The sequence below is a fragment of the Agelaius tricolor genome, unplaced genomic scaffold (genome assembly GCF_023055355.1).
Source record: "Agelaius tricolor isolate 1412-34295 unplaced genomic scaffold, bAgeTri1.0.p SCAF_25, whole genome shotgun sequence".
Lineage (NCBI taxonomy): Eukaryota > Metazoa > Chordata > Aves > Passeriformes > Icteridae > Agelaius > Agelaius tricolor.
The window spans coordinates 4,621,585-4,636,219 of NW_027269285.1; the positions used below are offsets into that span (position 1 = coordinate 4,621,585).

Here is a 14,635-nt window from a genome sequence, read left to right on the forward strand (position 1 = left end):
TCCTTTCTTGCACATGGCAGGGTTGGTGTGGTGATTTTGTGCTTATCGTTAGAAAGATCATAACATCCAAGTGTGTGTGTGTGTGTTTTGCAGGGCTCTTCTTTTTTTGATGGCCTCCTCCAGAAGCTGCAGGTCTCCTACCAGTTCAAGCTGGAGGACTACATGGATGGGATGGCCATCCGCAGTAAACCTCTCAGGAAAATGGTAGGTTGGCTTCTTCCTGGAGACTTCTCATCCTGGTAATCCTGTGCAAGGTGCTGCACTCAGTGTGCTGCCCTTGCCAAGGGGCAGGCAGCTGTACTCCAAACAGAGCCAGTTTGTTTGCAGGGAATCTTTCTCAGCTGCTGGACAGCTCTGCGCTCTGGTGCAGTAACATTTCTTAGCTTCCTTTGCAAAGAACTTGTTTTGTACCAATAATAAAGCAAATAAAGCAAAGAAGTTCTTTGCTAATAAAGCAAAGAAGTGTCCAAAGGCACCCTGACCTTTCCTGAGATACTGAACATGGTTTTTTTCTGCCTGTGGAATCCAGAATCATGAGGGGAAGCTGGCAGTTGTGCTGCCTCCCTGACGTGTTGCCCTGAGCTGTGAGTGCAGGTGCAGGGACAGCTGGGAGAGGATATTTTAGTCCAGCTCCATTCCCACAGAGATGTGTTTATCCAACAGCTGTCCTCAAATTGGTCGTGGAGTGAACAACCCCCTTCTGGAGAGAGGTGGGGTATTGTGTCAGAGAGGAGGTGTTTTGGGGATTGGCTTGGAACCTTGTCATTTCATCCTGCTGCCCTTTTGTGAGACCTTCAGCGTGTCACTGACCTCCTGTTGGCTCTGTACAACCCCTGTGGGCTCTCTGGCTCTGCAGGTGGGTCAGGGCTGTGTCCCAGGTGCTCCATGGCTGCTCCTTTGCAGGTGAAGTACGCCCTGATCAGTGCCCAGAGGTGCATGATCTGCCAGGGGGACATTTGCCGCTACAGGGAACAGGCCAACGACACGGCGAACTACGGCAAGGCCCGCAGGTAGGACCCAGCTGCTGTGTCCTTCCAGCACAGCTCTGCCTCTGGATACCAGGGCTGGGTGTAATTTCATCCCTCAACTTGTCTCTAGCCAAAGAAGTGTTTCTCTTCCTTTTAAAAGTCTTCCCTCTGTTGTATGGCAGTCCTGTAAAGCTGAAAGGTGTAGGGGTTTTGCTGTTCCAGAGAGCAAGCTGCCAGATCCAGTCATCCTCCATCTAGAAGTGGAGGTGGTAGAAATTGTCCTGTGCTGATCCTGCAGCACAGAGGGAGGGTTTGGACCACTGAGCCTGGCAGATTTGCTCTTGTGTTTTCTGGTGATTTTTGCATCCATATGCTCTCACTCTATCAACTTAGCAGCATTTGTTGTTCCCTGCTCATCTGTGGGGTGAGCCAGGGGTATTTCCTTCTGCAGCTGGATCTGCCCTCTCTTACCCAGTGCCAAGAATGGGCACAGCTCCCTGTCTGTGCTCACTCCTGCAGGCAGAGGGCACTTGTGGGAAGGGCCGATTCCCTGCAGAAATGACAATTCCAAGGGGAGTTCTGCACCCTTGAGGACAAGGAAGGCAGCCTGATGTCCTTTCAGTGACCTTTTCTCTCTGTTTTTTTCCTTCCCCAGCTGGTACTTGAAGGCTCAGCAAATTGCTCCCAAAAACGGCCGCCCGTACAACCAGCTGGCACTTCTGGCCATCTACACGGTAAGATGCTCCTCAGGCAAGGATGTGCAGGCACAGGGAGAGCCTCTGGGATGGCTGGGAGATTCCATCTGGAGGAGAAATGCATTGTTTAGGGCAGGGCTCAGATGGTTTGGGTTTTTTCTTAAAAGAAAAGAGGCTGATGGCAGGATGTGCTGTGTGGATTCCAGCTGCTGTGGCTTCAAGCAGCTTTGTCAGATACATGCTACTCCCTCAGGGATTTTGGGGACTGTTTTGTGGGCTGTTGAGAGTGTAATTGTTTTAAGTTGAAAACACAGCCCACTTTTTGCATGAGATTTTTGTGCTCAGAGCCATCTGTTTGCTGTCTTATCACTGAACCTGTGGGCATTGATCTGAGCAACATCCACACTGGGTGATTTCCCTGGGTTTCAGTTGTGCTGGCTACTCCAGCCATGCAGGAAAACTGACTTCAGGGAAGATGTGGCAGCAGATAATGGAAGCATCATGCTGGAGCACAGGGATCTGCCAGTTCCCAACACTGGAAGATGCTGGTTTAAAGTAGAGCAGTTCAGAAACACCTTTCCTTCATGACCTTCCTCACTGTGTCTGTCTGTCCCAGGCAGCATTGAGGGAGAGAGAAGGGGAAACACATGGGAGCACCGGGGCTTTGAATGCCCCAGAGGAGTGGCAACTCTGAGCCACTTGTTTTTGTTTGGTTGTGTATTTTGCAGAGGAGGAAGCTGGATGCTGTGTACTACTACATGCGCAGCCTGGCTGCCAGCAACCCCATCCTCACTGCCAAGGAGAGCCTGATGAGTCTGTTTGAGGAGACAAAACGCAAGGTGGGTCTTGCAGCTGGGCTCTGGGGTGCTGCACCTGCCTGTGCTGCAGAGCATGGAGAGATTGGTGGCTTTTGGACTTGGAGACACTCCTGAGCTACTTCTAAGAAATTCATGAGAGAGGCAGCCTTCAGAATGGTGGGTTTGAGGTGGTTTGGGCAGTTGAGTCTTTTGTTTCTGGTCACAAACTGATTTAGCTGAGCTCAGCAAGGGCTGTTGGTTGCTGTGGTTTGCAGCATGGCCTTGGCATGCAATCATTGCTTTATTCCATAGCTGCCCCACAACCTGTGGGGATGGATAAGGGAGGCTGCAGTGCCTTTGTGCCCCAGGGAGTCACCCCAAATACAGCACATGGGCTGTTCCTGGGACTGGACACAGCTTTTCTTGTCCTGGGGTAGCTGGAGTTGAAAACTGCTCCCCTGCTCTGTCCTGCAGAGCCAGAACCAAATTCTGGATGTGTCCATGAGTTACTGTTGTTGTGAAGCAGGAGAAAGGGCTAATTTTTCCTAGAATAGGAAATGATACACTTCCCCTGACCCTTGATCCCTGGGTGATCTGAATGTGTCCTGTGTGCCCAGTCTGAGCAGATGGAGCAGAGGAAACATCAGGTGCTGGATGTGAGCCCCAGCCGCCGGGGCAAGGGCAAGAAATCCACCCTGAGACAAGTGGGAGACGATGCCACCAGGCTGGAGATCTGGATCCATCCCTCCCACCCCCGCTCGTGCCAGGGCCACGAGTCCAGCCGGGATTCTGAGCAGGACAACGGGCTTGGGAACCTCAGCCCCAGCGACGTGAGTACGGCACGAGGCGGCCGCTGCCTTCGCTCTCATGTCTTTGGAATGCAGTGGAATGACACTGGATCTGTTTTGCTTTCCTGTTGCTAAATTTTCCAGTGTTTTGGCTTTCCCTGTGGGAGCTGTGCCTGGGTCAGGCTGAGGAGCTGGTGACCTCGTGCCTCTCGTGTTTAAGGCATGTTGTTACCATCCCTTTCTTGGCAGCGCGCACTGGCGTGGCTGATGTGGAACAGGAGAGAGGCACAAACACGAGATGCTGTAAAATGCTGCTGCTCTGAGGGCTCTAACTTGGGTGAGGTTCCCGGTGGGAAATGAGGTCAGGTGCTGGAGACCAGGGTTAACAGTGACCCTGGCAGTTCTGGGGCTTGTTCTGGAAGTGTGTCACTTGTCCCATTGCCAGATGATTGCTGAGAATGGGAAAACCGTGGTTTCAATTTCCAGTGTAGGTGTTACATTTGCATAACTTGCTCTGCTGAGAGGCCAGACCAGCACCTTTCTTTTGCAAGAATTAAAAATATAATTAAGTGGTGGTGTCTCCTGTGAGCCTGTCCAGCTGTACCTTGCAGGAGGAGCACGGGTGTGCTCTGTTTGTCAGGCCCAGGAATGCGGGCAGAGGCAGTGGTGGTTGGGAGCTCATCCTCCAGGAATCTTTGCACTGCTCTGGCACATTTGACTTGCAAGAGAACTTGCCAGGGAGCTCTGGGCTGCCTGTCCTAAAATGGCTGTTAAGGATGGGAGTTTAGGAGACCTGGGAAAACCTTCCCTGCTCACTCTGGGGCCCAAAGCTTCTCAGATTTGTGCTTTTGTAACGAGTTTGTGACTTCAGCTGGGTGGAACTGGGGTGAAGTCTTGGGGCTTTGAAAGATAAGCTCTGGCACGTTGCTGCAGCATTTTTCAAATATTCCTGCCCTTGGTTATTTTCCCTCTCCTCAGCTCTTCTTCTGGGGACTTTTGCTTCCTCAGCATCACTGAAAGGAACGTGCCAAGCTTTAGCTTCTCCATCAATCACAGATGAAGCTGCTTGGCATGAGATGCTGTCAGTGTTTTTGGGGCACTGGTGGGGGTTTCTCTTTTGCAGTGCTGTCACAGGAGGCAGAGTAGCAGCTGGCAAAGTGGGAGGCAGGGGTGTGTTTGTAGTGCAGCACTTTGTGCTGGAGCTTCCCCTTGCTCTGTTCAGTGGGGTCTGTGGTCTCTGAAGTGCAGCTTGTCTGTACACACAGTCTGATATTTACCATTAGTCTTGATTTCTTTCTGTTTGAAATATTGCCTCCTGAAAAATAGGAGCTTTCTGATCATGGAGAAGCCACAGCATCAGAAATAGAATGGGAAAAGGGATCTGAGGGCCTGGGCTTGGGCACTGTTGGTTTTGGCAGCCAAGATATTTATTCTCAGGCTGCCTGTGCCTACTGTAGGGCAGCACTGGAGTTGGCACAACTGCTTATGGGGCCATATCACCCAAAATAACCACACGGAAAGGAAACCTTAAATCTGTGTTGCTGCCAAAGCTCCCGAGCTGTGAAGCCGTGGGCTGGATGAAGACAGCAGCTCTTGGGGAAGCTCTGGGCTCCTTCCTCATTGAAGCTGTAGCCTCTTAGCCTGCTCCTCGCAGCATCCGCGGGTGTTTTGGAGCCGAGCAGCCCCGAGTTGCCACTGTGTGGCAGTGTTTGGCCTCGGAAGGACAGGAGCAGGAGCAGCCCTGGCATGGCAGCACCTCTGCCCCACATCCCCGGCCGGCAGGAAGGGAACAGCTCTGCTCCCAGGGGACGTGTGCCAGCGTTTGTGTGTCATTCTGGGGAAATGAGGCTAAATGTGTCATTGCCTGCCCAGTCCCTTCCTTGCCAGCTTCAGCCCTTGAAGAGGCAGAGGCAGGCTGTGTTCTGTGTTGGCCCTGATAGCTGTGCTCTGCAGGTAGCAGAGGGATGGGCCTTATGGCAGCTGATGCAGACCCACAAAACCCCTTTAACCCCCTCAGAAATGCCCTAAACCCCCTCAGTGCACCCTGAGACCCCCTCACAGATGTCCTAAACCCTGATGATGCTGTCATCCTAAACCCTCTTGCAGACCCCTTTAATCCCCTCACATCCCCCCTAACCCTGTCAGAGACCCCTCTGCGCCCTCAAAATCACTTTAACACCCCTAAACTCCCCCAGGGATGTCCTTAACTCTCTCAGACATCCCTAACTCCTCTCTGGAATGTCCTAAACCCCCTCAGAGATGCCCCAAACTCCTCTCAGTTTCTGGGCCAGAGAAGGGGATTTTGCAGGGCAGAATGGGTAAGTTCAGATGCCAGCAGCAGATATAACACTGCAAGCAGAGCTGTAACAGCTCTGGATGCATTCTGGGCAGGGTGTGGGACAGAGGCTGTTGTTTCAAACCCAGCCACAGGTGGTTTGACTGTGAGGATGCTGACTGTTCCACAGGTGGCAAGAAATCGATTTGGGATGTTTTCTGTCCTCAGTAGTCCCTGTCTTCACTGTGCAGGTGGTGAGGTGCCAGCCCTGTGACATGACACACTTTGGGAAAGGTGCTGCACGATTTGCTCTGCCAGGACCTGCTGCTGTGTGTGCTGTCCCTGTCAGCACACGCTTGCACATCTCTGCTCAGGATGCTTCATTCTCCCTTATGCAGCTCTGTACAAAGACCCCAAAATTGCTTTATTTCAGGGTCAGGAGCCCACAGGCTGGAGTTAGTGATGTGGGATGGCAAGGGTGGAAAGGCCAGCTCAAGCCACAGCCATTTCTGGGATGAGGGAAGCGTGTGGGGCTGGCAGCTTGCCTTGCACTGTGCTTTTAGGTGGAGGCTTGGCAGAGCTGCCTGTTTCACAGTTTGCTCCATTCCCTTTTCTAGGAAGATGCAGAACTGGAGGAGCACACCACCTGTGCACACCAAGGGGTGTAAATCTGTGTTTGGCCCCTTCCCCTGTCACTGGGTTTGGCACTGCTGGCACATAGAACGAGGGACAGTTTCAGGACAAGCTGAGGAGGTGTTTGAGTTGCAGCCTGGCTGTTTTGTGCTCAGGGTTTTGGCTGTTTTGGCCACAGCCTTTTGGGGTTTCATTCTGTGAACAGCTGCTCTCTGTGGTCTCTTGTACGTTGCACGTTTCTGGGTGTGCAGGGGCAGGAGGGCCCAGGCTGACCCTTCACCTGGCAATATCTGGTCACTTTGTGTGCAATTCTAATGAGAAATGCTAAAAAAGGAGGCTGAGCAAGTGAGCAGTTGTGGTGGTGAGCTGAAGAGCTGAACCTCTGCCATTTCTTCTCTGCCACTGGTTTCATTTGCCATGGCTCTGTATTCATCTTAAATCTGATAGTACTGTAAGCAGTTTGCTCTGCAGGCTGTGAATTGGTAAAGTAAACAGGGCAAACGGGCTGTCAGTCTCTTGAGAAAGTGCTAATATTACACTGAGTTTGAGATTTTAATCACTCCTGTCAGGAAATGCTGAGTTAAGGTTCTCACAATTGCTGCTGCCTGCTGCCTGTGCTCTGCAGTAGACACTTCCTTGTGTTACACACAGCATGCAGGCACTAATAAAGATTGCTGCAGCTAAGATTAGGGAAGAGAGGTTTTCCCTTGGCAGGCCAGTAATTGAATAATACTTCTCTCCAGATGGCTGAATACTTCATCATCATTAAAGAATTAAGTCTCTTAGCCTCTTTGTGAGAGGTCAGTCTTGTAGAACCATCAGAAGTTTGGTAGGGCCACCAGAAAAGCTCTTGGGAAAGCAAAGGGCAGAGTCAAGATCTGCTGTCCCAGCCCTGTGCATCAGCTGCAGGAACATTCCCATTTTCCTCCAGCCTGCTGGTCATGGATGGAGGTTTTGGGTTTGCCTGGAGCAACAGCTCCTTTGCAGTGGCAGAGAAATTGGGGTGGAATCATTAGCTCTGGAATTCAGAGCAGGTTTTAACTTCCATTTCTTCACCCAGACTTTCTTCTCAGCAGCAGGGAGTGTGGAGCACTGCAGCAAGGTTTCCATGAGTGAGCAGTAAATATCACCACGAGGCAATTTTGGGAATGCATGTGCAGGAGCTTGGGGCTGCCCAAGCTGCTTCCTCAACAGAGACCTCGTGTCCTTAGTGAGAGGGTCCCTGTCCCATCCAGCTCCTGCATGTTTCACATCCCTTTTTCCTTGGTGATGTTTGTTGTTCCTGCTCTGTGCTCTTGTTCCTCTTGGGCAGCAGCCACTTGGGTGACTGGGCTGGCTCCTTCTCCTGCCTGGTTTCAATCCATGCAGTTTTTCATCTGCTGGAGCTTGGGCTTTTCATCTGGAGGAATAAAATCCCTTTTAGTCTGGGACCAGCTCTGCTGGGGCTTTCTTGGCCATTCTGCTCCTTTAGCCTGGACCAGTCACACACGGGGGCAGAAGTGACCCAGGTTCAGGGTTGGGGCTGCCTGGATGTCACTGCCTCTGCTCCCTGGGAGTGTCTGCTTTGTTCAGAGGCTGTTGTGGTGTGAGCTGAGTGTCTCTGAGCATGGCCAAGCTTTGCTCATGCAAATACACCCCACAGACACCCCTGTTTCTGAGAGCTTCCCCCTCCACTCTCAGCTCTTCCCCTCACCTTGTAACTCTGTTCCATTACACATGGCTAGAGGTAAGTGACAGGCAGAAGTGGAAATGATGTATTGCTGTAATGATGGTTGTTCTTCCATACAGATGCACAGAGAAGGGGCTGCTTGGGGAACTCATTATTTTTGGTGCATCCCTGCCAGGCTGGTGGGAGCATTTCTCCTCGCTGCCAGCATGGTTGGGTGGTTTCACTCAGGACACTGAAAGATTGATCTTTTCTTTGCAGACTCCTATAAATAATCTTTGCTGGATGAAGTGCAGGGCTCCTACAGGGCTCTCTCATTTGATCCTTCCATGGTGTCAGGTGGGCAAAGCCCTCAGAATGTTCCATTTTAGGATCTTGTGATCTGGAAAATGAGCCCAGGCAGCTGGGGCTGTGCCTGTGGTTTTGATGGGCAGGGTGAAAACACAAACTCGCTGCCTTCCCCCCACTGCTGGGGCATGGTTCCCCAAAAAGGTAACCCTGCAGGCTGCACATGATGTCCTTTTGCATGCTTTTAGGGGTTTTTTAACCCAAAACTAGATGCTGGTGCAGAGAGTGGAGGGAATGGGACCCAGTAGCCCAGCAGTGCCTGCACATGCCCTGTGTGCTGCTGCTGGAGCTGTTCCCACAGCAGTTAAACATCTGAGCCCCACCAGAGCAGTGGTGTAGATGTGTCCCCAAAGGGAGGGAGTGTCCCCTGGGGTTTTTCTCATGGAAGGAGCCAGTGGGACACACACCAGCTCTTAAGAGTGCCAGCACCTTGTCACAGGAGGGTGACTTGTGTCAGGAAGTGTGTCCCCTCTCTGGTTAGACGCTCTCTAGTATTGGAGTGGGTGATTTTGAGTGAGGTGTGCTGTGCTCTGGGCTGTCCTTGCTGTCAGAGGATGGCAGTGCTTCCCCCCAAACCTGCTCCTGATCCACAGCCCTGCAGAGCTGCCAGCACTGCTGAGCCTCCCCTGCAGCACAACAACAAGCAGAGATGCACTCTGGGTGGGAATGCCAGGCACCAGCAGCCAGCTGAGGGCTGCCTTCCCTTATTTCTGGCCTTTATCCACCACCCACATGAGAGAACAGCAAGAGCTGTTGCATCCTTCATCTTTGTGCCCGAAGCGAGACTTGAGAGGGAGAAGTGTGGAGTTCCCTCTGTCCTGCCCTCATTTTCCTCACCCCCACGAGCTTGCAGGAAGCTGTTGGGTTTGGTTACTCATTCATGGAGGTCAGCACTAGGTCTGGGGTTTTTTTTTCTCTTTGTGTTTAGGAAACAGTTTACAAACTGTTTTGAGCACGGGGGAGCTGGTGGCGTGTGAAAGAGGCTTGTCAGCCTCTTTACTGCTGGACTTGCATTAATTCTCTGCCCTGCCTCCTTTTCTGTAATCTCTTTCTTGGTTGGCAGCATGAGTATTTCTGAGTGCTTTCCCCTGCCTGCAACCCCTCTGCCTCCTGATATGACCTCAGCCACCAAACCACCCTGGGGCTTTATTTTTACTCAAGCCGTTTTGTTTCGCGTGATGAGGTTGCTTTCTTTCCCTCAGCAGTGAGAAGAGATCTCTGCAGAGGAAGTAAAAGAGTGCCAGGCTGCAGTTGAAACTGGTTAAACACCAAAACCACACTCCTGGTCTCTCTGGGTTTGAGACGTGACACTCAGCCATGCAGTTCAGCCCTGGCTTTTTTTGCCTGCCAGTTTGTGCACCATCCCTGCTAGCACTTGATTTTTTTTTAATAAATTGTGTTTTCACTTCAAATTGCTGATAAAAACCTTCTCAGCTGCAATTCCTGTGCAATCCAGCCAGAAAACGCTGTTTCCACTTTGCCTGGGCTTGTGATGTTCTGTGGATGCTCAGTGCTGCTCCACCAGAGCCCAATCCAGCCTGTGCATTCATGTCATGTAGAACCCAAATAATCCTTTCCAGCACAACTTGACCTTTTGTCACTACCCAGAAAGTGAAGACTGAGCTATTTGTAACAGTTTCCAGAAGGTGGTGTTGATAATTTCCCCCCCCCTTCTTCTTTTTAGTTGGTGGTTTTATTTAGCTGTGAAGAACAAGGCAGGGACTGATGTTGCCTGAATGGGAGAGACCCTGGCATGTTCTCCTTCTGGCAGCAGGCATCTGGTGCTAATGTGTGTGGTGGATCAGAGGTGGGAGCACTACAGGGACATCAATGACTTGTGCTTTGTGAGGGGCTCTGCTCCATCCCTGTGCTCAAAGAGGCTGCGGTGAGGGGAGAGAGACTTCGTGTTCCAACAAGCTTCTCATACCCCAAAACCAAATACAATCATGCAGAAACCGCCTTTCCCTGTCAGTCACTCTTCCCTCATTTCCTCTCCTGCTGGTGCTGATCAGGCAGGGATTTGTGTGTAACCAAACCCCTCCTGCTGCTGCACACGAGGCCTTTCTCAGAGCAGTGGGTTTGATGATCCTGGTGCTACACAGTGGTGTTGGGAGGGAGACTTTGCACTTGAGATGAGAACGCTGCCAGAATTGGCAGTACTGGTAAAGGAAGTAAAATATCTTAATAGCAGGATTGGGAGATTTTCCAGAGCAGGGTGAAGGCTGTAGACAGAGATTTCTCTGGAGATGTTTTTTGTTGTTCGTCTAACCTTGATCTTTGTCTGAAGTTGGCCCAGGCCAACATTTCCTGCTGTCTGCTGTAGACTTTTTGAGATTGGCACCTCGTATCCCACAGCCAAACCTCTTAATTCTGCCATGGGGAATGTTTATTCCTCTTCAGTGTTGAATGAGCCATTTCCAGACAGGCCTCCATCCCCTGTGGAGGTGGGTACTAGGAAAGAAACTTCCTTCCGGAGGATCAGGGAGTGGAACCTGCTGGACTCTGTGTCATTTCCTCTGTCCTTGGCTCTCCTCTTCCTCCCCAGCAGATTTCACTGCTGCATAATTCAAAGTGGAGAGGGAGATGCAGCAGGGTGGACAGCTACCTGTGGGAGCAGCTCCTGTTGTCCTGGGTGGGGATTGTGGGGATGTGAAGGCTGCGTGAGATAATGCTGTCATCCTTGTGGAAGGTTCTGTCTCTGCTCAGCCTGGTGGCCAAATGTCTCCTCTCTTGGCCCAACTCCATGCTAAACCTTTCAGGGTTCCATCTCTTCAGTCTTCACCCTTAATTTCTCACATAATCTCCCTCCTTTGTGTTTAACCCCACGAATAATCTGCTCTGGAGTAGTAAAGAAGGCTGACAGCACCCCGAGCTGCCTCTGCAGCTGATCTCTTACAACCAGAATTCATCACACATTTCTCCGTGTCAGTTTTCTGTCACAGAAAGGTGAATGCTGTTTATTCCTGGCAAGCAGTGAGTGTTTGAGTACAAGCTGCTTTTGGTTGGGGCTGCTTTAGTGCACATGTGGCCTCCCCCTTACCTGCTGGACACAGAAAGCTCTGCCTGGGCTTTAGTGCTTAACCAGATGCAGCCTTGAAGAGCTGAGCTTGTATCCTAAACGACCTGCAGCACCAGAGCCAATTTGTGAAAAGTTTTGTGTCAAAAGTGAACTTGATATCTCAGCTGAGGACTCTCTGGCGTGTTTGCATAGATTCAGAGAGTTTATGGTCAGCAGGGACCATTAGATCATCTAGTCTGATCTCCTGTATATCACAGGTCCTTAAATTTCACCCTGCTACCCCTATATGAAGCCAAATAACTTGTCTTTGGCTCAAGCAGTACTTCCAGAAAGACATCCAACCTTGAGAATCCACCCTTTTCCTGGGGAGTTCATTCCAGTGATAACTGCACTGGTTTTGAGATGCTTTTACCTTATTTACAGAGTGAATGTTCCCAGTTTGTTCCCATGCTTTGCACTTCTGCAAGTGTAAAGAGCCCTTAAGTACCACGGAGGCACTTTACACCCAGCAATCCAATCTCCTCCCAGTCTTATTTTGATAACACTGAACAGATTGTGCTGTTGAAATTTTTCACTGCAAAGCATCAGTTCTAGCCTTTGAATCTCTTTTATGGCTGTTTTTTTGGATCCTTACCAAATTTTCAGCATCCTTTTTAAAAATAAGGGCACTGGAGCTGGATGCAGTATTTCAGTGCCATCCCCCACAGAGCTGTATTTAGATGTGAATGTGCTGTCCAGTCCCTGCTCTGCTTGCACATCCAAGGGATGTGTTTAATCCTTTTTGCTGGACATTGCGTTGGGAATTCAGCCATTGTGGTCCCTAAAGGCTTTGTGGAGAAGCTGCCTTGGGCACAATCTCCTGGAGGCTTCATTTTCCATGTGGTGCCAGATGAATAACATGACATTTGATGCTGGAAACCCCCAGATTTTGAAGCTGTTATAATAAACCCTGTGTGAATGTTCTGTAGCCATCATTACTTACTGCTCCAAATGGGCAGTTTGACAGCAGAATTTCCTTTTGTTGATTAAAAAATGTTGCTAGTGAGTCTCTACCATCCTCTTTCCATCCAGTTCAGTGAGGGTCCCTGAAGTCCTCTCTTTAAGAGGTTACTGAATCAGTTTATTCGTTTAATGATAATATTTTTTCAAGAATGTTGCATATTACTAATTCATGGAAACCAAATTTAGATACAAGCTTGGTTGAAAAGGAAGTAACACACATAAAAATATTCTATTTGACCTGCTTTCGTTGAGTTGAACGTTCTGCTAGTAAATTTGTTACTAAATTATGCTGAATTTATTTAGAAGTCAGATACTTGTTCTGGAGCCAGTGAAGTTACCATAACTTGATCTTTACGTTACTAAAGCAGATAATTTTCTTCCTTAACATTTTTCCTTTCACCTGCTCCCTGCTGGGATGAAGGAAGAACTCAAAAGCTCACTGCTTTTGCCAGGGAGCTTCTTAAATTCCTCTTTTTCTTTGCTGGGTTGATGGCTTGTAACTTTTATAGCTATGGAGCTGCTGCACTGCACAAGACCAGGGAGCTGCAGGAGTGTCTCAGTGTCTCTTTACCTATAAATTAATTTTTTTTATGCCTCAAGGCCATGATGCATCAGGGTTCCCTCTCTCTTCCGTGTCACAGCAAATTGGATTTTACGTTTGTGCGGTGTCTGATGTTAAGTAGCTGGATTTTCACTGGAATTGCTTTTACTGCTACAGAAATGAATCCATTTGAGTGCAGGACATTGCTCTGCTAAGCAGAAACCTGCACCAAACACGAGGCAGCCAAGGCAAGCCCTGTATCCATTTGTGGTTGCAGGTGGTATATGAAGAGAAGTGATTATGGTAATTAGCCCAGCTGGAATTTGCCCACAGCTCTGTGGGTACCTTGTAAACACTGCAAAAATGCCAGACAATTTTAACAGCCCTTTTGTTTCATCACCTTTATGGAGGTAGCCATTTGCACAAAACCCTTTCCACCAGCACTTTGGTGGGGTTGCACCTGTAGCAGTAAAAATTCTTCCTGCTATCCTGCCAGTTGAGCCCATTGCAGCATTCTGGGCTTTTCAGGAATCTCTATCAGTGTTGGACTGGGTGCTCTGAGAGAGCTGCCTGTGTAAAAAGAGGAATAATCTTAATGTGGTGTATCTAACTCTTGGGCTGGGAGTGAGAATATGGCACGTTTTGAGTGCCTGGATGTTATTTCACACAGTTCTCAGCAAGGAAGCTGTGCCTGGAAAAGCCTGACTGCCCAAGAAACCCTGAAAATATTTGGGATGAGTGTGGTACGTGTTTTGGAGCAGAGCTGTGTGGCTCTGTGGTCTGTATCCCAACCCCTTGTCACTGAGGAGACCCTTAGACTCAGGAGAACGTCCTGCTGTGCTCCAGGCCCTTCCACTCCAGTGGAGACAGCACATTTGTTACAGGCAGTTTTGCATCTGGTCTCTTGATTAATGGACTTGTCTCTTGCAGCCTATTTTGACTCTGACACCGCTTTCTGCTCCACAGATGCTTTGCTGATGTTGAAGAAAGTTTGCCTCGCTTGATAAAGACCAGATCCTGGAATTTACTTCCAAACCTGAAGTAACAATTTTTAACTTGAAATGCTTTTTCCCCAGGAGTCACTTCTCCAGAATCTTTCCCTTATTTGGTGCCTCCTTCCCAGCTGGAGCTGATGCTCAGGTGCCAAAGCTCTGTGCACTCCTTGCCCGGAGACAAACGGGTTCCAAGCCCTGATCATGGCACTCCATTTCCTGTGCCCTGCAGTGGCATTTCCAGCATTGCTCTGCTGGAGTGGGGGACACCACTTTCAGTGCAGGATCTGGAGGTGAAGTGTTGCTTTCTTCTCTGCTGGCTGGAGACAAGGCAGACCTTTCCCAAAGCTGCTGTCAGGTCGTACTCCCCCTGGCCTCGAGGAGATTTGAGCTGGCTGTTCAGCCCTGTTGCTATCTCTGCTCTTTTAGCTGCTCCACAAGAAGTTGTTAGTCACTGTTGATTCCTTCCATGGCAACAAATCCAGTTGGGTTGGCGGTGAGGTGTGTGAATGCTCCCCAAGCAGCGCTGGGCTGCTTCCTCTGGTGAGGTTGCCTCTTCCCAGGTGGATTTAGTCTGTCTGCACATGCTGACTCATGACAGCTGAAACAGCTGTTTTCAGCTTCAGGCACTACTGTGTGCAGGGACCCCTTCTTCTTCTTGACAGCTGGTTTGTTTTTGTAACTAATGCCTTCACTATATGCTCATAACTTCCATATCGGTGATGCCCGCTTTTCAGCTGCAAGGGCCAAAATCCAGTTTTTGACATAGTTTTGTTGTTGTATAAGCTTTTCTTGATGGGCTTTTCCCAAGTGGGCAACTGGGACGATCCAAATTTGGTTTCCTGACCCAAGGAGCAGCATTGCCCACAAAGGGCAGCAGTGTCAGTACGCTGGGAGTCCTGGTCTGGCAT

General features: G+C 49.9%; 1 protein-coding gene across 3 annotated transcripts in view; it reads left to right on the forward strand.

The window, feature by feature from the left end:
* SMG6 (SMG6 nonsense mediated mRNA decay factor) overlaps window positions 1–14,635 on the forward strand; it is a 108,092-nt gene that overhangs the window by 8,034 nt on the left and 85,423 nt on the right. For all 3 annotated transcript variants that reach the window (XM_071447914.1, XM_071447912.1, XM_071447913.1), the window contains exons 4-8: window positions 94–204; window positions 904–1,010; window positions 1,624–1,702; window positions 2,392–2,502; window positions 3,078–3,290. In XM_071447914.1, the coding sequence (XP_071304015.1) occupies window positions 94–204; window positions 904–1,010; window positions 1,624–1,702; window positions 2,392–2,502; window positions 3,078–3,290 (621 nt within the window). The remainder of the gene's footprint in view (window positions 1–93; window positions 205–903; window positions 1,011–1,623; window positions 1,703–2,391; window positions 2,503–3,077; window positions 3,291–14,635) is intronic.